At 45.6% G+C, this 23,500-nt stretch overlaps 1 protein-coding gene across 2 annotated transcripts; it reads left to right on the forward strand.

Moving 5' to 3' along the window:
• Positions 1–930: 930 nt before the first annotated feature.
• TMEM201 (transmembrane protein 201) lies at positions 931–23,249 on the forward strand. Of its 2 annotated transcripts, none has more exons than XM_073584996.1 (11): positions 931–1,111; positions 2,016–2,136; positions 5,996–6,190; positions 7,451–7,627; positions 7,922–8,271; positions 8,644–8,847; positions 20,634–20,881; positions 21,603–21,674; positions 21,794–22,051; positions 22,245–22,379; positions 22,803–23,249. In XM_073584996.1, the coding sequence occupies exons 1-11, from the start codon at positions 1,017–1,019 to the stop codon at positions 22,889–22,891; spliced, it is 1,944 nt and encodes a 647-aa protein (XP_073441097.1). In that variant the 5' UTR covers positions 931–1,016; the 3' UTR covers positions 22,892–23,249. The 2 variants fall into 2 exon arrangements, with proteins under 2 accessions (XP_073441097.1, XP_073441098.1); XM_073584997.1 differs by having other exon boundaries at positions 934–1,111; positions 20,664–20,881.
• Positions 23,250–23,500: the final 251 nt, after the last annotated feature.

Below are 23,500 nucleotides of genomic sequence, written 5' to 3' on the forward strand. Positions count from 1 at the left end.
TGCCTAGAAACGTGATTGTTTGTGAGGTTGCCATAGTAACCCATTTCAAAGAATTTGGGGGGGGGAAATGTGCCTTTTTGTGGCGACACAACTGTCCTTTTAATTGTCGTCCACACGTCAGAAAATGCCGTTTGCTTTCGCCATGAGCCGGATTTCTGGAGCGCCATACTGTGTGAGCGTCCTCGGTAAATCCCCTGCTCGCTGGTTTTATCTGGGCCATTGTCCACATCTCTGCTTGCTGTCAGTGACTGGAGACATTCTTGTGTCCAATCAGGTTATGAAGACGAATCCTGCCCTCGCTCAGCTGCTGCACACCTCTTCGGCTTGAGGCCTTGGCTTCATTACAAACTACTTAATAATAAAAACAAAAAAAAGACAACATCTTCATTGATCATAATAGATTTGGTTGACTGTATTGTTATGTGTGCTTTCAATATTGAGTAATAAAAACAAACATAAAAAACAGACAAAAAGCAAAACGACCCCTGATCCAGCAGAATGGTGGAAATCGACGCCTCCCAGTGCGGGGCTCACTGACAGCTAGCACGGATCTCCATCACACGATGATAACGCTTTATTTACGAGGAATTCGGACACTGATAATCCGGAGCGATCTGTCCCTTTCATGCCGAAGTAAAGGAACGCAACAGGAAAGACTCATAAACTCCCGTTTATTAACTGTTGCTGTGACTCGAGTCCCTAGCCCAGTAGCCCCGTGGATGAGTCACCGGGCCCGGCACGACCATGTGAGTCACCTCCCCCTCCCTGAAACCCCCCCGCACGATCTCGGCCTTTCACGACTGACGCCCCCCAGAGGATGGCACCGCCCACGTGTGCGCCAAATTCTAAGCCCGCCCACCAACGCCGCTCCCGCCCCTGTGATTGGCGGGGTTTTGAGTGTAGGCGTGGTTTTGCAGCCCGGGTTTGAAGATGTAGTCGTGTTATTGGTCAGCGGGAGGAGGACGGGTCATAGACGGCGCGGAGCACCGGAGAGGAAGGTCCGAATCCTGCGCCTCATGGAGGACGGGACCGCGCTGCTGCTGCTGCCTTTGGCCGGCGTAACCGCTACCGCCGGGGCCACCGGGCTGCTGCTGTACAGGCTGCTACGGAGGTGAGCGCGGGACGGCCGGGGCTTTGTTAGGGGTGAGGGGATATTAACCCGCCCTGTGCTGGAGCGGAATGGTAGGAGGCCCCGGGGTGTGACTGCCGGTAGCTCTGGGGGTTCGGTGTGAGGTGACGGGGGCTGGCACTGCTGTCCTGGGTAATGGGGGGGATAGGGTGTTATGGGGGTCACTCCTGTGGGCAGGACATACACCATTAGCTGTTTGGGGTCTCTGTCTGCTTCTGGGGTCCTCTGTATTATCCCTGTGCCCCCCCCTCCGTGGTCTCCTCCCCAGGTATTTTCTATTCTTATTCTGGCAGCAGTGGTGCCCGATAATCCAGTGCTTCACCCTCACCCCGCTTACAGGCCAGGATGGCAGCTGCGGGCATCGGTGTTTCCAGCTGCTGTGGTGGTCTCTGCCGGGGACGTCCTGACAACATGTCTTTGTTTTCTGCCGGGTGGGGATGGGTCTGACAGGCGCTGCCACACAAGTGTCCAGCAGAGATGAAGGGGCGCTCACCCCCCAGTCTGCAGGAACAGGCTGATTCACCGCTATTTGTTTATATTTTTCCTCTTGTCACATCCACTGCTAGATTCCAATGTCTCCTGGTTTCCTTCAGTTTGAGGCAGAAGCCGATGACGGTTCTTTCTGTCAGACCCTGAGCATGTCCTCTTATAAGAGTCACCTGTCTCACATGTGGCACTAGAAGCCTTGTTTCCTTGCGGGCTGGGTCCTGTCTGGTTCAGGATACTTTCCTCATACTTGGCCGGGCCGCGGGTGCCAGTGTGCCGGGGCCCGAGACATGCGATCAGAGCTTGCCAAATTGACTCTTAGGGATAATCCAGGCTATAATCAATGAACCCCACAGTGAATGGCGAAGATATATGATGAGTTTTGTGTTCTGTTTTGCAGGAAACCTCCGACCCACTTGAATGTGAATTGCTGGTTCTGCAGCCAGAACTCTGTGGTGCCCTATGGAAACCGAAACTGCTGGGATTGCCCCCACTGCGAGCAGTACAACGGCTTCCAAGAGGTGAGAGATGGCCAGCATGTTAGCTGTGCCCCTGTAAGAGGGGCCGTGGAGTCACGCTTTACTGGCCGCCCCTCTTTCTAGCTGTGTTTGGACACACAAGGGCTTCTGCTCCCCTAAGGCCTCTTTCACACATCAGTTTTTTGCCGTCAGGCGCGATCCGGCTTTTTTTTGTAAAACCGGATCCAGCGAAATGCAATGCCGGATCCAGTTTTTCCCCATTGACTTGCATTAGCGCCGGCTCGCACCGGATGGCATTGCGTTTCATCCGTTTTTTTGCCGGATCCGGCTACTTGTCTCATTCCGGCGTCTGGAAAAAACGGCTACTGTAACGTTTTTTGTCTCCGGCGAAAAAGCCGGAAGCGCCAGATCCGACGCTTTCGGCTTTTTGCCACAGTGACAGTCTATGGGCGCCGGAATGCGCCGGATCCAGAAAGACGGCTCCAGCCACCGGATCCGTTTTTTTTGAGTCTGCGCATGCTCAGATCCAATTGGGCAGCCCCCAGGAAACAGATATAACCTGCTAGACGGATCCAGCAGAAAAACGGATCTGTTTCTACAGTTCTCCAAAATTTATGCCGGATCCGTTTTTTCTAAAAATAGCCAGATCCTGCCTGATGGCAAAAAACTGATGTGTGAAAGTAGCCTTATTAATGTGTTGGGCCCATTGCTCGTTACCATAGGTCAGCCAGCACCCTTCACACACCGCTCTGCAAGACCTGATGGGACAAGGGGGTATACGATGCTGGTGCTCTGCACAAGTTTCTGAATTGGGTGCTGCTTTATTCCGGAACCCCCCCTTATTCCAAGTCAGGTGTCGTGTTTTGTTTCTTATAAATATCCCCTTGTCTCTGCAACTGACTTTTTTTTTTTTTTTTCTCCTCCTCCCCTTCTTCCAAGGGCTATAACTTTATTGTCGTTTTTTTGGGACGAGCTATAGTTTCGAAGGACAACATTTATTTTATCACGTAATGGACTGGAAAAAGAAAAATACAAGTGGAATGAAGTGGTTTAAAAACAAAACCCTGGCCTTTTTTTTCCGTCTATTTATGGCTGTTGCCATACAGATTCATTTTAAATTTTGAGCGAAAATGTTTGTTTTTTTTGTAATTGGATTAGTTTGAGTTCTTATTTTATATTTTTTACACTACTTTTAATTTTCCTTAAATCTTGAATCTCTTGTACTATGTATGTAATTCCACAGTATTGCAGTATGTAGGACTAATTGCGATCTTTTATCAAGCTCAGAATGGGCTCCAAAGTAGTAACCAGATTGCTGCGACTGGGACCGTTGGTCGTCCTCCAGCCTCTATACCCATCGGCACCGTGTTGTAGAGGCTGGAGTCAACCGGTACACGCGAGCATTTGCAAATGCGCCATTGAACTGATGCTGTTGGACACGGACAGCTGCATTTAAATGGTTAACAGCAGTGATCAGAGCTCCACGCCAACTGCTGCTGTCAGAGCCAGATGCTGGCTGTATAACACTTCTGGCATTTACTGCTCCTGAGCTCCCTCCACACATGCGGACCCCAGCACTGAAGCACAGTTGCATAAATTTGCGTTAAAAGGAATCTGTCACCCTATTTTTCGCCTATCGGCTGCCGGCACCGCCTTCAGGGACTTATCTACATTCTGTAATGCTGTAGATAAGCCCCCGATGTAACCTGAAAGATAAGAAAAATCAGTTAGATTATACTCACCCAGGGATGGTCCGGTCGCGGTCCGGTCTGGCGCTTCCCTTCTAACAGTGACGTCCTCTTCTTTCCTTCCCGTCGCGGCTCCTGCGCAGGCGCACTGCTCTGTCCTGTTGAGGGCAGAGCAGAGTCCTGCGCATGAGCCACGACAGGCAGCAAAGAAGACGTCACTGTTAGAAGATGGGAGGCGCTGGACTGCAACATCCATCGGACCAAGACCGGAGCGCCCCCAGGTGAGTATAATAAGCCCTTGATGTCTGTGCCGGCAGCTGATAGGTGACAGATTCCCTTTAAGGGGTTAATATTGGTGTTGACGATGTCCGTGAAGCCGCCTACTGGCTTTGTTTTATTTACTTGATGCAGGGAGCAGTGAGGAAGAGGAGAGGTGTAGTGCCTGAGCTGGCAGCTGAGCTGTAAATTGAGGGCCCTGCAGTCACGTGGGCGATGTGTAGTTTTGAGCTTGTGGACCCCAATGCACTACAAGAACCCAAATATTGCAAGCCTCTATTAGTATTGGTCTTGTTTTGGCCACAGGAACTATTTGGGCCCCCTTAGGCTCCAATTCCCTGGTGTGACTCCTGCACCCAATATCGTAACACCCCTGCTCGGATGTTGACACGACTTCTGAGATCAGGCTGTAACCATGGCGATACATAGGTCTGCACAGGGGCTGTATACACAATGATAACAGATGTGTTGTTTTTTTTTTTGTTTTTTTTTCCCCAAGACTATTTGCAGAGTTGCTTCCAGATTATTTTTGTAGTTGCATTGAATCCATACAAGAGAGGGCTGCAGAAGTGTCCAAGCCCTTATCGTGGCCTCTGCGGCGTTTACGAGTCTTTAACCCCTTTTATCTTTCCTGTGAATCATTAAAGAATTTTATGGGTTTAGGTTTCATGCAGACATCACAGAGCAGCCATAGACATTTTATACATGGCGTCTGTTACCTGCAGGTATCGGAACTGCTTGCTGTCAGTAAATAAAGAAATTCTAGTATGTTGAAGATCTAACAACAGATGAGTGTGGCAAAATAGCGGTGGCTAGAATGCTATATATGTTTAGAAAGTTGATAGCACAGCACTGGTTGGATGATCAGACGCCCTCCATTCCGGAATATATTAGTAAGGTGAACTGGGTGATTAACATGGAAAAAGCAATTTACTTGAAGAGAGGCTGTATCGGAAAATTTTAAAAGATTTGGGCATCATGGATAGACAGCTCGGGCCTTGCATCCAGAGAGTTAAGGGCATGTCACACTAAGAGATATCGCTATAACTAGTGACGTTATAGCGATATTGCTAGCGATATCTGTGTCTGATACTTGCCTACAACCCGCTCCCCCGCTGGTTATCGCTGATCGCGCGAGAACGTTCAGGACCGTTTCTCGTCGTCTGCTTCCTGTGGCGCTTCCTGCTGTGAGGACGAGCGACACGTGGAGCCGGGCGGGAGGACGCAGGATCGCCTAGTGTGACAGGTAAGTAGCGACCCCCGACCCCTGCTATGTCACTGGTGAGATCTGCCTGTGTGGCAGTTCACTAGCGACTACTTAGCGATGTACCCGCGATCCTGACCGCGTCATATCACTGGTCGGGATCGCTGGTACATCGCTAAGTGTGACAGTACCTTTAGAGATTCCGATTAGGTCTAATTGAGTCTTGTCTATATGTAGCACATTTGGAGCCTCTCTTGTATCTCTACTTATTGTTATTCAAGGAGACGTGACATTGACGCTATATAATATGTTTATTTTTGTTAAGATGGGGGACAATTCAGGGGGGAGGGGAGTGGGGTAAGGTGACTGCGTTCCCCTGGGTTGTTATACCTGTTTTGTTGGAAAATGTTCAAATAAAAAATATCTGATTTAAAAAAAAAAAAAAAAAAATTCAAAGGCAGGAAACTTGTACAGACCAAAGACTTAACTTCTCACAGCTGAGGGTTTGCTACTATTAGTCTAGACACTCCTCGTGGCACTGGACACTTCTGAGGAAAGCTCTCCTGTCCTAGTAGTTCTGTATCGTGGAGACTAGATAGAATTGTAGCAAACCTCCAGCTCTGAGAACTACTAGTTCTACTTCTTTCCCAGCCTGTAACCACAGTGCTTCTGTTCCCTAACAGCAAGACTTTGTGATAGGATATTGCTGTAATGCGTCTCTATCTGATTGCAGAACGGCGACTACAATAAACCGATTCCGGCACAACACAGCGAACACCTGAACCACCTGGTGTCTGGCGGGAGCACGATTGCCGAATCCGCGAAGCCGCAGCAATGGGTGAACTGCGGCCTCCTGCTGTGCAAAAAGTGCAGCAATAACCAGAGCACCAAGATAAAGCAGCTGGCGTCATTCATGCCCAGAGAGGAGGTGGGTGATGAGAGCAAAACTCGATAAATCCGTGGTAGAGACGCAATTTATTTTACTAAAGACAAAAGATTTTGTTTACACAACAGTTTCTGATAAAAATGGCATAAATAATTCTCTTATGTATTTGTATCTTCTGAAATTAGTAGGTTTTGGAGTAGAAAAACTTTTTTATGAAAGTTGCTGCTATAATTACGATTATAGTGAACTTAGGGGGGTTTTTTTTATTAAAAAAATTGCATACCTGTCATTTTGACAAAATAAGCTGCTGTGTGCAGGTGGAATAACACCATTTCTGATCATTATATGACTTGTATCCTGCATTTGTTTTTTGTTTTTTTCTTCACTCTGCAGGGTTGTTTCTGAGCTTGTGTAGAGACTTGCTACTATAATGTCTCCCATAAACAGACATGAGGGAATCCTGGCTCTATGTAGCTTGTGATCAGAAGCAACAGCAGAGTGAAGATCATTGTACCACAGTACTGCGCAGTGTAACTGTGAATCCAGTTCTGGGTAAAGATAAACATGAGAAAGCAACAGCTCTTCAAGTTTCTTTTCTCCATTTTGATGAGCAGCTGTAACCTGATCCATCAGAGAGGGGACTGGTTTTAGCTGTTCTTCAGATTGTATGATGAGGCAGGGGAAGAGAAGTGGCTCATAAGTGTAGAAAACCATCACCCACTGTCTATAAAGGCGTCACACACCCCTCCGACATGAGTGTACCTTGTGTGTCAGTAAGAAGTTAAAGAACAAAGCTATCTTCATTGTGATTCTTTTGCCGACTACTCACTGATTTGTGTTCGGCGCGACCACCATGTTAACCCCAGGCGCTCTGTAAGAAGGTCTGCATTTAGAGACTAAGCTTCAGGCTGTGTGCACACGATGCAGATTTGCAGCGGTTCCACAGCGGATTTTACCGCGCAGAAACGTTGCATTTCTGCATTGTGATGTACAGTAGCCTTAAAATCAATGTTAAAAAAAAAAAAAACGCTGTGCAGACGCTGCGGATTTTTCCGCGCGGTTTTCCTGCGGTACAAAATCCGCAGCATGTTACTACTTTTGTGCTGTTTTCCATCTCCCTTGTCACCAAATCCGCAGGGGGAAAGCCGCGATGGAAAACCGCATGAAAAATGGAAGAAATCCGCAGGAAAAATGCTGGTCATTTGACCTGCGGATTTCTTCCATTCTGCGCGGAAAAATCCGCAGGGCCAAAAAGTACGTCTGCACTCAGCCTTATGGTGCTTTTTCCCTTATTTTCCCTAGGAGCAATATGACGAGGAGATTGAGGTCTACAAGCACCACCTGGAACAGATGTACAAGCTCTGCCGGCCGTGCCAAACCGCTATAGACAGTTATATCAAGTACCAAAACCGGCAGCTGCGTGCCATAATGCTGAACCAACAGTTTAAGCTGCGGGAGCTGGATAAGGGTTATGTACAGGTAAGTGCAATGGCTGGGTAGTTGACTTTAGAAAATTGCATGAAGATCAATCTCCTAAAGTGTTTGTCATTGGAATCGCTTGCTGTATAGTTTATCTACAGTCCAGCTGTCATGGACGCGGACAAAAAACTGAGGATCCTACAACTTTTCTGCTCTTTCAGCCTGTAGAGACTGAAACCTCGCTAACAGAAGATATTAGGGATTTGCATTATGAGTTCCCATCTTCTTACTGTCCTTGTGTTTTGTTTTTTTTTTTTTTTTTTTTTTTTTGTTATTTTTTGTTTTTTTTTCCAGAGTTCTTCAAATTCTTCATTTATTCGGATTCCTGCCAAGGTCATTCTCCTTCGCTGCTTTGCATTCCTGAGTTGTGTCTTCCTCGTGTCCATGACACGGTTGGGTAAGGGAGACCTTTTCTCTCCCTCCCATAAGGACTCTACAAACTTAACAGCAGAGCCCAGGAACGAGTCTCAGCCAGGAGACTCTGGGAGTCCAACTCTCATCCAGAAGGTCATTGGCATTCTGCCTGAGCATACACTGGAAAACCTGAATGAGGCTTGGCGTTTTGGACACAATCATCAGATTGACTTGGCAGTTCTCGGCCTTCTGACTTGCATCTTTGCCATGTTCCTTGCTGGGCGTCCTAGGTCAGTTCTTTTCATAAACTATAATATTGCAGTAAATACTGTTTCGTTAACCGTTACTTTGTGTCTCAATAGCCAGTTTTATCAGAACCTTCATTGTATAATGATGGACTACGGTGACCTAAGCCGCCTCCCTGGCACAGGTGTCTTTAGTCTCATTGGCAGTCTTAAAAAAATGATAGTGTCATGTTTCCCTGTGCTACATGAATTGGTTAATGAGAATATTTGTCTCTTACTTTTTTGGGTACTGTGATGGGCACGGACATTGGCCCCACATTGTAATGCCAATCTGTTCCTTTAAGAAGCTATAGGTTTTGTAAACTGTTGAATGTCATTTATGCTTCAATAACTTTATCAAATTTATTATGTCTTTAGGATGCGACGTGTTGACGTATTTGCCTCATTCCTCTGGGTCCTAGTGACAGGATTCTACCTATCGGAGTTATTCTTTCTGAAGGACTTTCCGAGCTGGATGAATACAGTGAAGCTCGGCACCACCTCCTTATGTTGCCTGGTCGGTTTCACCTCTGCGATGGCAACAAAGAAAGCGATTGGTCAACGGAGACAGCGTTCTCGAAGGTCAGAGCCAGAAAAATGAGCCGTGGGACCGGAGTGAATGTCCTGTCATTACCATTGAGGACCTGTTAGATGCTGTATGTTTTTATTCTATGCCGTCTACAAGTATAACAGGTCCTGTTCTTTACTACTCGGCCTCTTCCAACTGGCTGCATGATGTGATTGTAGCCAATTGGTAGCCACCAGTAACACTACATGTAGTATCTGCCACTGTAGACATCTTGGTACTTTTGTATAAAAAGTCTGCAGTGTCAGATCATCGCCTAAATAATGAAGTCCTTATGGCTCTGTAAAATGTTGCTCCTAAATTATGTTGGGATTGGGATGTTGAGTTTCCCCTTAGGAAAAAAAAAATTACACTAGTGATGTTTTGGGTGTAATACCCCTTTATGGTACCCTGTGTGCTCATGTTATACACGTGGACCGAAGACCGTAAAGTATTAAACACCAGTCTAACTTTTATGAGAGGTCAAACTGTCTGCCCCAAGGGTGAGGGGATAGTATTAATTTCTAAAAGATGGAATTTTATGGTACTATAGTGAAATGCCCATAGGCTAGTAATGGTTCGGGCAATGGGATGCCAAATTTATTCAATGCCTGGATATAGAAACGGCAATTGTCCAGAAATTTAGACACTAGATGTTCTTTCTTTGGTACTGAAAGTATTGGCTTCATAGGTGCTAGACGTCTAATGATGAAACGATAGCTGCCAATCGGAGACTATTTATAATTGTTCTTTTAGTGTTTAGATTGTAGCACATAATTCACACTGGCAACACTTACTGAGGTACCACCTCTTTACATTGCCTGTAGTTGGCGCCCTTTCGGTTTAGTCACATGGTATATTAGTGTAACTCTTGAACCAGAGTTGGGTGGTGACTTGTGGGCTCTTGATTGGAAAGAAAGGTTCAGTCCTCCATCTGTATAATATTGGGATGATGGGGGTCTGTTTTAGTGCTGACCCTTAAAATTAGGTGGTTCAAATAATTGGGTCCACTTCCTAGAAAATAAGGTCTTTTTCTTATAAGTTTGTTGTGTCGACACTTATTCCTCATGGAAATGTATAAATTGGTGTCAAACGTTTACCACATTTGCACTCATTCTAAGGGTTCAGTCACATGGCCATAAGAGGGTATGTTTCCACGGGCAGAACCCCGCGCGCTTTGGACGCGGCACATGTCCGCTCCTTCCAAAGCGCTGCCGGCTTCTGAACGCCAGTGATTCCGCATGTGTTCACTGAACCGTGCGGAATAGGGTGACCGCAAAAAATCGGTCGGAATTTTGTCCGTCTGGACCCCACAAAACGATTCCCCTTTCCAGATATTGAGAGCCAAAATTTCAGCTCGATCAAACGACGTTAACCCGTGCCGCTCGTCGCTCAAAGTTTATAAAAATCCAAATTGAGGTATTTTAAGACTTAGGTATTTTGCATAGTCTGTTAGACTATAAAGAATGTGACAACAACATTGCAGAAATAGCCCTGACCAAATTTTCGAACCATTTGTGGTATTTGAATGCAGAGTTGGTGGGATTATTGTTTTTTTGATCCCACCATTACAGACAATGAAAAGTTGTTAATGGCTAATAAATTGCTCAGTAGCACAGATGAACCATCAGAGCACGCTAGGGTTGTAAATCCAAAAGTTAGGAAAGAAAAATTAAAAGAGGTAGGAAGTAAACCGACTTTAACGACATTCTGACAAAAGATGAAGAACAAAAGCAATATGTCCTGCAAGTTGTAAGCAAATGCCGAGCATTATATTCTGACGTTTCAAAAACTACTTTAACAAAAGCTCTAGAATAGATTAGATGTAAAATTATCAACTCATGTAGGTTAGCGTGCTCTGATGGTTCATCTGTGCTACTGAGCAATTTATTAGCCATTAACAACTTTTCATTGTCTGTAATGGTGGGATCAAAAAACGATAATCCCACCAACTCTGCATTCAAATACCACAAATGGTTCGAAAATTTGGTCAGGGCTATTTCTGCAATGTTGTTGTCACATTCTTTATAGTCTAACAGATTATGCAAAATACCTAAATCTTAAAATACCTCAATTTGGATTTTTTTAAACTTTGAGCAACGAGCGGCACGGGTTAACGTCGTTTGATCGAGCTCAAATTTTGGCGCTCTCAATATCTGGAAAGGGGAATCGTTTTGTGGGGTCCAGACGAACAAGATTCTGTCTTTTTTTTCCCCCCCCCCCCCCCCCCCCATATGAGATCCGGTCACCCTAGTGCGGAATCACAGCGTCCTATACATTGTATGGGTGACTTTATCTTGCAGAGACAGAGCGTCTCGGCAAGAAAGACATGCTGCGGTCTGGAAAGACATGCCGCATGTCTGGTTACACAGGGAAGCTGGAGGCGTCCCTGCGCGAATAGTGGAGATGGGATTTCATGAAATCACCTCCATTATGCTGTAACATCTGGCCGCTGCAGCTGTATACAGCGTCCAAGCCACGGCGTTTACTGACCATGGAAACATACCCTAAATCGTAGTGAGATTGCAACGCAGTACACGGACTGGCCAGTGGCTCTCCGGCTCTCCCAAGTGTGACCGTTTCATGTATTTCTATGCAGCTGTCACTCGGGTCAGAAGAACCTCCGGCCAGTCCGTCCATTGCATTTTAATCTCACTCCGACTTATACGGCCGTCTGATTTTGCTCTGCCATTGTCTGATCAATCCTGACCGTTTTTGGCCTGTAAGGACACACAAGGAAATGTTGACATCCAGTTATACACTTCCAGGAGGAATAACAGAGGGTCAGTGCAGCAGAGTTCTGGGAAAAGATGATCCGGAATTCAAGAAATATTAGAAATGTTGATGATTTGAAGTTGAAATGCACTTAAATGTTTTATTAAAATTGTCCCTCTAAAGTGTCCCCGCTGTGGCGAGTGTGAGCTCCGGGGCAAGATGTAACATCCTGCTCTTGGCCGCCGTGTTTGCTGCATTAGTTGGTGGTGTGTAGATCTTGGGATTATACAAGTGTGAAGTTTTTACATTAACAGTGTTGTGAATGTGATGGTTTTTGTGTTGATGCGTGCGCACATAAAGCACAACTAATGAGTACTAATCCTCTGGCGCTAGCGAGGTCGGGTCTGTCGCGGGCTGTGTGATTTATTTAATATTTGTGTGTGTTTTTCTATCTTGTGTGCAGCACAGTATAGGTGAGCGGTCGCTCTGCTCTCCTGGTGTCTCTCTCTGCACCGGGCCGCTCCAAATCAAAATTGTAATATCCACCAATAATAAAAGCTCCTGCGCCAGTTATAAAGTCGAAACAAAGGGAACCGTCAATCTGGATGACCCTAAACTGCTATACAGGGGGCTACAGAGCTCTTTTAGGACACGCCCATGAAACGCAGCAGTGCGCTAACTACTGGTGGGTGTGCTTACTGCAGGGGAGGGGTCCTGTCGTCCCGCCTCAAACCCCTCCTACTTAACAACTCTGGAGACATCAGGGAAGTGTCGCAGAAAAAAAGATTCAGTCTTCCCAACGCTAGGTCAGATTACCAATGCACTAGCAGGATGCAGAAGACCCCCCCCCCCATGATAAAGGTGGGGGCAGCACATGGGCAAAATACTGATGCTGACAGCTACTCAGCAACCTCAACTCATGGAGCAGGCGGCAGTGTAGTATGAAACATGCACCAAGATGGAGCTTGCATAGGACACCAGTCACACCGGTACGTTTGGTGCACAGAGAGTGGTGTCACACAGAACAGAAAATACCCAAAAGTGACACCATTCTAAAAACTGCACCCCACAAGGTGCTAAAAACCACTTTCAAGTTTATTAACCCTTCAGTTGCGTCACAAGAACTAAAGCAATGTGGAAGGAAAAAATGAACATTTTACTTTTTCCACAAAAAAAATTCCTGTGGAACAAATTTTTTTTTTTTTTTTTTTGTCAAAGGTATCAGGATAAAATGGACCACAAAATTTCTTGTGCAATTTCTCCTGCGTACGCCAATACCCTGTATATGGGGGGAAAGCCACCATCTGGGTGCATGAAGGGAGCACCATTTGACTTTTTGAACGCAAAATTGGCTGGAATCAATGGTGGGCGCCATGTTGCGTTTGGGGAGACCCCATGATGTAACTAAACAGTAGAACCCCCAATTCTAATCCCAACACAACCCTAACCGTAATCCTAACTGTAGCCCCACCTCCACTCTAATAGAAAAATGGAAATAAAAAAAAAATGGAGTTTTACCTAACTAAAGGGGTGATAAACGGGGTTTGATTTTACTATTTTTTTTTTTTTATTTTTTTTTTTATAGACCCTATCACAGTGATCAATCACAGTGATCAAAATGAATCAATAGAAAAAATTCCCTATTGTTGCCGGGTTCTCGCTGGCAGATCTCTGCAGGCGCACAGCACATGAGCCCCGCCATTTTCTTCCTGGAAGAAGACGCTGGCAGCAGGGGGAATTCACGGGGGGGGGGGGATGCAGTCACATCAAAGGAGAGAAATTAATTGTAAAATCGGATTTTTTTTTTTTTTTGCGGTCGCTGTTACTCGGTGAATAACGGCGATCGCGACACCTGGGTTTGTAAAAACTGACCCGAATCACCATGTTTTCTGGGGTCTCAGCTACCTCCCGGTAGCAGAGACCACAGAGAAATTTCGACGGAGGCGCTATAACCTTATTAGCACCGTTAAAAAGTGTCTCTGAGGAATAAGTACTGTTAAAAGGCGTATCGTGGGTCGTTAATTTTACACAGCCGCCCCCCCTCCATGAATTGGGAGGTTTGTGAGTAGAGTTGAGCGAATTTTTCAAAATTCTGATTACAATCGTTGGCAAATATTGGTTTTTCAATATTCGCCGAACGTCATTGGAGTCAGTGGGAGTAGAAATTAACGAATATGTTTGGGACCGATCGTCAAACATAAATTTGGCACGAATATGGCAAATTCAGATTCGGCCACTGATTGCGAACATATTCGCTCAACTCTGTGTGGCTGTCTGCATCAGTATTATGCCCCTGTGCTGCCCCCGCCTGTATCTTGAGGGTCTGCTGCATCCTGCTGGTGCATTGGTAATCTGACCTGGGGTCTGTAAAACCCCCATCACACACAGCGATCTCACTAGCAAGATCGCTGCTGAGTCACAAGTTTTGTGCCGCAACAGCGATCTCACCAGCAAGATCTCTGTGTGACACCTATCAGCGACCGGCCCCCCTGCCGGGTATCGCTGATCGTGCTTTTTTTTTTTTTTTTTTTTTTTTATCGTTGGTCTCCCGCTGGCCAGCACGCACCACTGCATTTGGCAGGCGGGAGAGCAATGTTCAGTGAGCTCCCAGCTCGTATCCAAGATAAACAGCGGGTTTCTAAGTGCCGCGCAGCGCTTAGAAACCCTCTGTGTACCTTAGATACCAGCGGGCTGGTGCAGGGAGCTGGAAACCAAGGTAAACAGCGGGTTTCTAAGCGTGGCGCTTAGAAACCCGCTGTTTACTTTGGTTACCAGCTCCCTGCACCAGCACACTGGTATCTAAGGTATACAGAGACGCGCGCGCTCGGCGTCACTGGTGCTGATCGCTGGTGAAGCTGCCTGTTTGGCAGCTCACCAGCGATCATGTAGCGACTCACCAGCGATCCTGACAAGGTCATATCGTTGTCGGGATCGCTTGTGAGTCGCTATGTGTGATGGGGCCCTAAAAGTACTGTCACACTTAGCGATGCACCAGCAATCCTGACCAGCGATATGACGCGGTCAGGATCGCTGGTGCATCGCTAAGTGGTCGCTAGTGAGCTGCCACACAGGCAGATCTCACCAGCGACATCGCTGGGGACGGGGGTCACTACTTACCTGTCATACACTAGGCGATCCTGATGTCCTCCCGCCCGGCTCCACGCTCGTCTCTCCACAGGAAGCTGACGACGAGAAATGGTCCAGCCCTGTTCTCCCTCGATCAGCGATAACCAGCGGGGGAGCGGGTCGTAGGTAAGTATCAGACACAGCAATATCGCTATAACATCACAAGTTATAGCGATATTGCTAGCGATATCGCTTAGTGTGACGGACCCTTTAGGCTGGATCTCTTTACTGTGATGTTTTTTTTGAACTCTTGTCCTATGTTACCCTTATCAGACTAGTGTCTGACACAGATAGGCGAGGCTGCAGGACCCTTTCCTGCAGTAAAAAAAAAACACAGCAGACCTGCACCTATCGCAGGAGTGCATGCTTCTTATGTCATTATGACTGTGCTACATGAATGTCCAGCATATATGGTCTGCAGAGTTTGTTTTTTTTCTTTATCTTGTTCTTTGCAAAAGATTTTCTTTTGCGGCATAAAAAAAACCCCTCTGCCATATGCTGTGTGCAATGTGTGTGCTCCATAACATATATATGAGAGGACAGTGAGATATTCTGGTGGTTTAGGGTGTGTGCACACGCTGCGGATTCTGCTGCGGTGTACAGTAGCATTATAACCTATGGAAATCAAAAACCGCAGTGCAGACGGTGCAAATTTTTCTGCGCGGATTTGCTGCGGTTTCTAAACTGCAGAAAGAATTGACATGTCAATTCTTTCTGTGGATTCCGCAGCGGTTTACTATCTCCTCCATTTTAGAGATGATAAACCGCAGATCTTTTGACCTGCGGATTTTGCAAAATCCGTGCGGATCAATCCGCACCGGAATCCGCAGCGTGTGCACGTACCCTCAGAATAACAACCATGTTACTCTCATGATCCTTCCAGTCCTCCAGGTTTTGCCTGGTGGGTCCAGCAGTCAGCACCTCAAAATATAAACGATTTGTTTATCAATGTTTCGGGGTCACTTTATTTTATAGCGGAGGTGCCCAGGTCCCACTGAGGTTATCCGTAAGTGACTTAGATGGCTTTGAGATGACTTCATTACTTATGGACCTGGGCTGCCTGTCTTGGCAGTTTTAGTAGATCTTTAGAACTATGGATGGTTCTTGTGTACAAAGCAGGGCTGTGGAGTCGGTGCTCATTTTGGTGGAGTTGGAGTCGGTATAAAATGGACCGACTCCGACTCCTAAAATATATAATAAATTGGGTACAGTAATTCAATGCAGGATGTGCTGAATATTTTTTCATAGGAGTTTGGTAAAGTTATGAAATGTCCTATAAATGGCTGTTATATTCCTGATCTAAGGCTACATTCACACACAGCGTTTTTCCTGTATTTTTTGAGGATATGTTTTTCAGCTGCAAAAGCAGATCAGCTTTTTAAAAAACTGCATCACCTGAAAGGTTTTTGAGCTCCTAGATAATGTTTTCAATAGCAGAGCAGATTTCTAATCTGCTTTTATCTATCCATTTATCCATATCTGTCTATCCATATCATATCTGTACCAAAAAGAATGAAAACCGGGTAGTACACCAATATATATTCTGTTCTATCTAAATATCTTGATTATTGGATCATAAAAATGATTAAATGTCTGAGGTTCACATTGTACTACAATAAATTTTTCACTTAAATATAAGCAATATGAGTCGGAGTCGCAGGTTTGGCTTACCAACTCCACAGCCCTGGTACTAAGCGGTCTTGTTCTTCTTAGGCCAAGTTCACACTGGGCATTTTTTTACAACAGGTTTTTTTTTTTTTTTTTTTTTTTTTAATGCAAAGTTTCAGCTGCGTTTTACAAAGTCTGAGACTTTAGAAATCTCATGCACGTAGCTTGGTTTTTTTTTGTTTGTTTTAAATCAGGATTTTGTGCTTAGCATGGTTTTTTTTTTTTTTTTTTTATTTTTTCCCAATTGAGCATGTCACTTCTTTCAGCATTTTTTTTTTTTTTTCAGCGGGTTTCACCCATTTAAATGAATGGATGGTTAAAAAAAAAACGCAAGCATCAGGTTTTGCTGCATTTTTTTGTGCCAAAAACTGATAATATAGAATAAGACTTTTTTTTTTTTTTTCCAACACAAAACTTTATCAGCATGCACAAGAGACAAATCGAGCATGCCCACAACTCGAGCTAAAAAAAAATGCCACAAAAAAAGGAAAACATGCTTTTTTTTTTTTTTTTTGCAGCTTTCCTGCGAAGAAATCAGATTTAGCTGCTGAAAAAAACATTGAGAACGCCTAGTGTGGACTTGCCCTTAAAATTAATTGACATCTGGGTGTTGCTTGTTGAGGGCTTATCCCTGCACAGTAAATCGTCCACTGAGTGCCGATGTGTGTGTTGTTGGATGGTCGTTGCCCTTCGCACTGAGAATGGTGACACCCTAGGTGTCAAGTTATTCATAACTTTCTAGGAAGAAGAACTGAGGAAGGAACAACACAATCCAGAGGTATGAGGAAAGAGGCTCCTGAATGGTGTTTCATGGGGGACACAAGTATTTACTAAAATGACAGGAGAGATGAGACCACCTTGAATGTTGTAGATGCCTTTAGTGCCTCCGCATGCAGTCGTCAATCAAGGAAGACAATCTGCCCTTCCATATGTGAGGAGACCATTTTCTATGAGCGACTTTTGCAAAAGGCAAATGATAATGACAATTGTTAGGATCAGCAAGTTTTGATGTCTATCGTTGGCGCCCTTATTTGTAGGGCGCATTCGGGGGGTGACTCTGGTCGAGCCTGGCTGGGGCGTGGCCGGTGGTGACCCTGGTCTCTTTCCGCCCCACTGATCATCGGGCCTTGACGTTTCATTGCTTTTCTGTGATTTTTGTTGCCGTTCTTTTCTGTAAGATCCATGTTGCTTTGTGCCTGGCTTCATCTTGTGATGCTCGTGCTTCTCTCATTGCTGTACACATTATTATTTCCTGTTCTTTATGATGTGAATGCTCTTTGTACTCTTTCCCGCAGCTGATGTTTTGTTAAATAAATGGCCAGCGAGCCGACGACCTGACTCCAGTAGCCGTGCTTTCCTATATGTGGGGGGAGGTGGATGCCGCGCTCTCTGCTCTTGCACTTTTCATGTTTGTCACCGTCCATTCATCTGCACACATCGCACACGTGCTTTCTGTTGAAGTCTGGACGGAGACTTGATGCATTGGAAACACAAATGAGGGCAGCCGTCGGGGTGAGAGCCCTGTGCCCAGTGATTGTGTTACCAAAAATCTGGAAAAAATAAAAAGTAAAATTACAATCAAGTCCCATAATCCAACGGCCTCCCCTGAATGTAATACGGATGTTGGTCATTGCTTTTTCAGAGGAGATCCACTGATCAGTGCAGCGCCCCAGACACCGGCTGTGCAGGGAATGGCATCACCATACTGACTGCTTCCCTGCGTAGCTTATGGGATATTTCCAACTTGCACTGCATCATGTCCCGTTTAAAGTGGTATTCACCCGATGTGGTGTAAGAATATCTCCAACTTTTTCCTGCTGGGCAATGCTCCCGACCACGAGGTCACAACGTTAAATCCACCATAGGGTCACCAGACCTGTCCCCTGTAAGTGCTTTACTCACAGCAGTCACTAAAGCTCCATTCTCCCTACAGTTTAGGGTCTCGAGTGGGGGAGGGGGGGTTCACACTTTTTACACATTATAGTATGAATGTTGGGGTTTGGACCAGGTCTCCTTCCAAGTATGCAGCTTCATGTCTCATCTTTATCATGTTACTTGTGCTGTATCTAGACAGTGATTTGTTCTAGACGAGTATGAACAAGCGAACGACCATGTGGGCTTGTGACGTCCCCGTGATAGGACCTCCATGGATGAATGCAAGGACCACCACTGGCAGAATAGTAAGACGCCATTGAAGCTTTCCATGTTGCTCCTGACATGCCATACTTGTGCCCGATCCTCCTGTGCTGTCCCTCTACAAAGCCCAGCATGAAGCCATTGTCTCCCCTCTCCCACTGATCTTGGCCCTGGCAGTGTAAATGGTCTAAATCCCAGGTTTGCTGAAGATGAATCATATGGAAGGTGGGAGTGCAAAGTGGTGATGTGCAATTGTAGGCCTAAGAGAAAAAAAAATCTCTCTCTCTCTCTATATATATATATATATATATATATATATATATATATATATATATATCTTCGTTCTATTGTCTTCTTTCCCCATCCCAAATATCCTGATCCTCAACAGGGTGAGTGGCCCGTGGATCAACACATGAGGAGTTTCTGGTGTTACTGTATCCTGATCTCTGTAGAATATATTTTTAGATGTATAATTTGGTTTCTAATCTTATTTCAGTTCGTCATCATTTTCAAAATTGCTGTTTTGCTGTCAGTGAATGAAAATAGTTGTTCACAGCCAGAGGCTCTAAACTCGCACTGTGATGAATGCAACATGTTGTTTTTTTTTGGTTTTTTTTCTTCAGACTAAATTTTGCTCTCTTGGCTGCATTTTTCAGGTACATTTGTTCATGCTGATAGTTTAGTGCCCCCCACCCACCCCAAAAAAAGTGGTGCAACCTCCTGAGTTTTCTGCACCAAAACCTGATACCTGCATTTTTGCACTTCCTCATTGCTTCCTATAGGTGAAAAAACACTGAAAAGAAGTGACCTGCTGCTGTTTTCCAGTTCAGTGAGGTGGGGGGGGGATACAAAGTATGTGAGATTTCTGAAAACTCAGCTTTTGCTGGTGCATTAAAACAGTTTAAAACTTTCATAAAAGAGCGCAACGTGTGAATTTGAGCTGTGTGCACAGACTTTCTGCTGAGGCCAAAGAAACAGAAGAAATTCTCCAACTCCTTTTCAAAAACTTGGTTTCCACTCCAGAAACTCTAAAAGACTGTGTGCCCACATTCTGAGGCTTTGTCCCCATGCAAAAAAAAAAAAATTGCCGCAAAATCCCTAGCACACAAGAAGCACAGCGGTCACCGCTTATAAACCCATGATTTGGTCATGATCGAGGAAGATTTTGGCCGTGTAACACCAGATTTATTGCCTTTGAGACCGTATTTCGTGTCTGTAAGGACGTTGCCAGAATCTGAGTCCCGGCCTTACATTTGGACACCGTCTGTCACTGGGTTTCATCCTTACAATGGACTCTATGTAATGAAGCAGCTGCACGTGACAAATGTGCTATATCGATGGGTCTCTGGGGGCAGTGGTCCTCCAGATAATGACACATGTTGGTGTGGCACGTCAGCTGCTATTGGACAGGTGCAGTAGAGGCAGACATGACCTTGTCCGTCTTTCATTTCCTGCTTGCTGTCAGTGAATGGCAACGCGCTGGCCCGGTTCTCATATCTTCTAAAGTTTTGCTTCACTAATATCCAGCCTGACACATCTGTAGCTAAGGAGCGTGATTTCTGCTACAGTACTGGCGACTTGCTGAGTAGATCTCTAGGGTGTATGAAGTTTCCATTCACTGACAAGGGGGTTAAATTATTAAGTTGCAGAACATTATATAAAGCTTTAAGCTGCAGTTATACAAAATCTGGATGCCCATTTAAAGAGTAACTTTTTTTTTTTTTTTTTTTTTTTTTTTCCCATCAATATAATACATGGACAAAAAAAATATAGTATATAAAACGCTACTTTCTCCACCTGGATTGATCTTTCACTCAATTCGGATGTAAAATCTATATTAGGTGAAGCAAGAGATTCTCATTACTGAGAATGAGAGTTGGTGCTTATACGGTTCTATGGAAAACTTGCAGCTGAATGTCTCACCTCCAGCTCCTCGTACATACATAGAACTATACGTGCACTAACTGTCATCACTTATCTCCATAATGAGAACATCGGATTTTACACTTGATTTTGAGAGTGATCAGTCCAGGCAGAGCAAAAAGCCGATATCTCACATTTTAATGTATTACAAAGTTTATTTTCAGGTGTACTATTGATTTATGACATAAGAATTAAGACGATGACTCTTCTAAAGGAAGCTGCCCTCTCCCCGCAGGGCTCAGCCTTGTCCTCCTTCCTTCTACAGGTATCTCTCCGGGGACTCTATGCCTTCGTTTGGACTCATGAATGGCAGTATAGTTCTCCCAGACCAGCCAACTCCATTGCTGTCCACCCCTCCAGGTCTCCTGCACCTTCTCAGCCACCAGTCCTATCGCTCCGAGCGCAAAGCTTCTCCGTCGTCTCTGCCCGGACGGCTGAACAGAGCCTTGTCTCTAGGCACCATCCCCTCCCTGGCGCGGGCAGGTAAGTCAGTCCTTTAGGTTAATTGGTGAAAATGAGATTATTCTGGGGTCTATTGACATGCAGAGAGAATCGTGTCCAGCTTTCTTAGCCTTGATATTGGGGGTGATCATGAGGACGCTGCCGCTATTTTTCTGGACATTGTATCTGTCTGGTTTCGGCTGCACAGTGGTACTGGTCACCTTGTTCTGGCTCCGGGGCCCCTCCAGCTCTTGTTATTGCCACCACATTGTTTGGAATGACTGGAATGTGCAGGGTCTACTAAAACAGGAAATGGTGTGGAATGTTAACCTTGTAGTGTCTGTGCAGCCTGATTAACCCCTTGTGATCTGCATTGCTTTAGTTTCTCTTTTCTCCGATTGGATTGCAGTTATTGGTTGCATTCGTCCTTTTACAGTACAACCCTTGATAGGAATTTGAGTCCTACGTGCTGGCCTCTTTACTGTGGCCGAGATTCTGTACACTATTACCTGATTCGCCTTCTAAAGGGGGAAAAAAAAAAATGACAGTTGGATCAGAAAACATCTCTTAATTCTGGAATAGTTGCTAGAATTGATGCTGGATTATTGGACTTTCTGGACCATCAGTAGGAAGCTCGATCGTACTATGATCCGCGACCGTATTACAGTAACTTTGCACCTAGGCCCCTGCTGGCTCTTGCCGTCACTTCTCTGCGGTATACGGATGCGGCAGACGGTAATGCGCCTTGCACTTTGTCTTGTAGATTCCGGGTATCTCTTCAGCGGCAGCCGCCCGGCCTCTCGAGCTTCGGCATATAAAGAGTCTCCTGGATCAGGTTAGTGAGTCGTGGATTTCTCCAATGTGGCTGCTGCCATGGGCACATGCGTTGCCCAGAAACAATGTTCCTTACCAATATTGCGGTGACTAACAGAAGCCGTCTCTTGTCCTCTCCAGATTATTTCTCGCTCTTGTCTGGGAGCTGCGCGGTTTCGCCTCTGCCGTCTCCTACACCCTCCGTGGCTGGTTCAGCCATCTCCAGCTGTGGGTCCTTGTTCCACAGACGTCCGATTATCAGCCCTGCTCGCCTGAACTTGCAAGGACAAAAACTCGGCCTCTCACTGAACAGGACACCGACTCGGACCAGCTTCGATGATGTGTACCAACCCGACAGCAGCCCCAGCCCTCTCGAGTTCATTCCAAAGTTCTCACCAAGTGCGTTACTGGTTTTTTAATGACAAGAATGGGAACAATTAATCGGTTATTAGCACAAGATGTGTGACGGCAATACTAGCAGAGTAGGGGATGCCATTACGAGGCCACTATCTGATGCCAGCACACCACTCCCCATGAGTACTACTTCAGCATCCTCGCCTCTGTCTGATGCTCATTGTGCTTCACCTTTCAGACACCATGAAGCTGATGACAGAAGCCGGCAGCATCTCCAGCCATCACACCCCCAAGATGGACAAGTCCTCTCATTCCTCCGCCTGTCCGGTGGACTCCACAACAGCGTTCCTGGAATCTCCATCCAAGTGGAAAAGTGAGTGTTGTCTTGTGTCCACTGCTCCGTTATCAAAGGAGCGAGCTAATGATAGTATACACTAAGGTCTCGTCCCCCAGGGTTCCTGGTATGTGTCCCATCTATATAATCCAGCATGTTCCCTACAGGTCCCCTGGATGTCTCCTACAAGCCCTCTAATAGTGGGTTCCCAAAGTCCTATTGAATGGCGCAGGTGTGACCAGCACTCCCATAGACAATGAATTGGGTGGTCACAGTATACATGGGACCCCTGCTGCATATAAGAGATTGTTCTCATTCATTGACAGCAAACAAATACATTGAAAGTTGTGATAAAAATAAAAGGGAATAGTAGAAACTTGCAATAAATCAGCCTAAACCTGGAACATCCCTTTTAATGTTTCCAAGCGGGTTTTTTCCAGACTGCCTCTCTTTTGTCCCCAGATTGTGGCGGGATGTCGCTGACCGGCATCTTCTTGGTTCTGAGCTTCACTATGAACCTGGTGATGATCGTCTTCTTCTACCAAAAATAACAGACCTCACGTACCTTCCTCGCTTCACCTGGTGCTCTGGATGGTGATGCTGCCTGATCTGGACATTCCCCCCCCCCTCCTTGGTGCCCCCATGACTGGTGCACTCTGCTGCCTCCTGAAGGCAGGGTGATGACTCCTCCACCACATCCATTGGTTTTCTCTTCCTGGACTGGGGGTGTTATCGGACAGTTTCTGCTGTGGGGGTGAGATGCAGGTGTCTTGGGGCGTTTCTAATTTCTTCTGTGTGGAGCAGATGGATTTTATTTGTCGCAGTTCAGTGACCTGTAAATATCTTGTTTTTGTGTTTTTACGTCTTATGTCATTGTCTGAATATAAAAAAACAAATCTTGTTTCTGAATATTCTGGTCGTTGTGTGTTTATAGCTTCTCAGCAGAGCGATAATTGGTCATTGTGTCCTTGCCTCTAGTGTTAAAACTTTACTATGTGTCAGTGAAGTCAATGTGAATAAGGGATGAGTAGGACCGAATGGATATCCAGCAATATAAATGTAAGGTGAAGCTCAAAGAAAAGGAAGGCACAGCATTACCTGTACTAAGTGTAGAAGCCTAAAAAATAAAAATGAACTGGCGTGTAAGTCGGTATCCATGC

Source organism: Dendrobates tinctorius, unplaced genomic scaffold, assembly GCF_039654945.1.
Source record: "Dendrobates tinctorius isolate UK_male_01 unplaced genomic scaffold, ASM3965494v1 ptg000086l, whole genome shotgun sequence".
Taxonomy (NCBI): Eukaryota; Metazoa; Chordata; class Amphibia; order Anura; family Dendrobatidae; genus Dendrobates; species Dendrobates tinctorius.

Bases quoted from the DNA above. Each gene is read 5' to 3' on its own strand.
- TMEM201 (XM_073584996.1), top strand. From the start codon at position 1,017: ATGGAGGACGGGACCGCGCTGCTGCTGCTGCCTTTGGCCGGCGTAACC. The intron at 6,191-7,450 runs GTGGGTGATGAG...TATTTTCCCTAG, and splicing joins CATTCATGCCCAGAGAGGAG to GAGCAATATGACGAGGAGAT. The intron at 8,848-20,633 runs GTCAGAGCCAGA...CTCTCCCCGCAG, and splicing joins CGGAGACAGCGTTCTCGAAG to GGCTCAGCCTTGTCCTCCTT.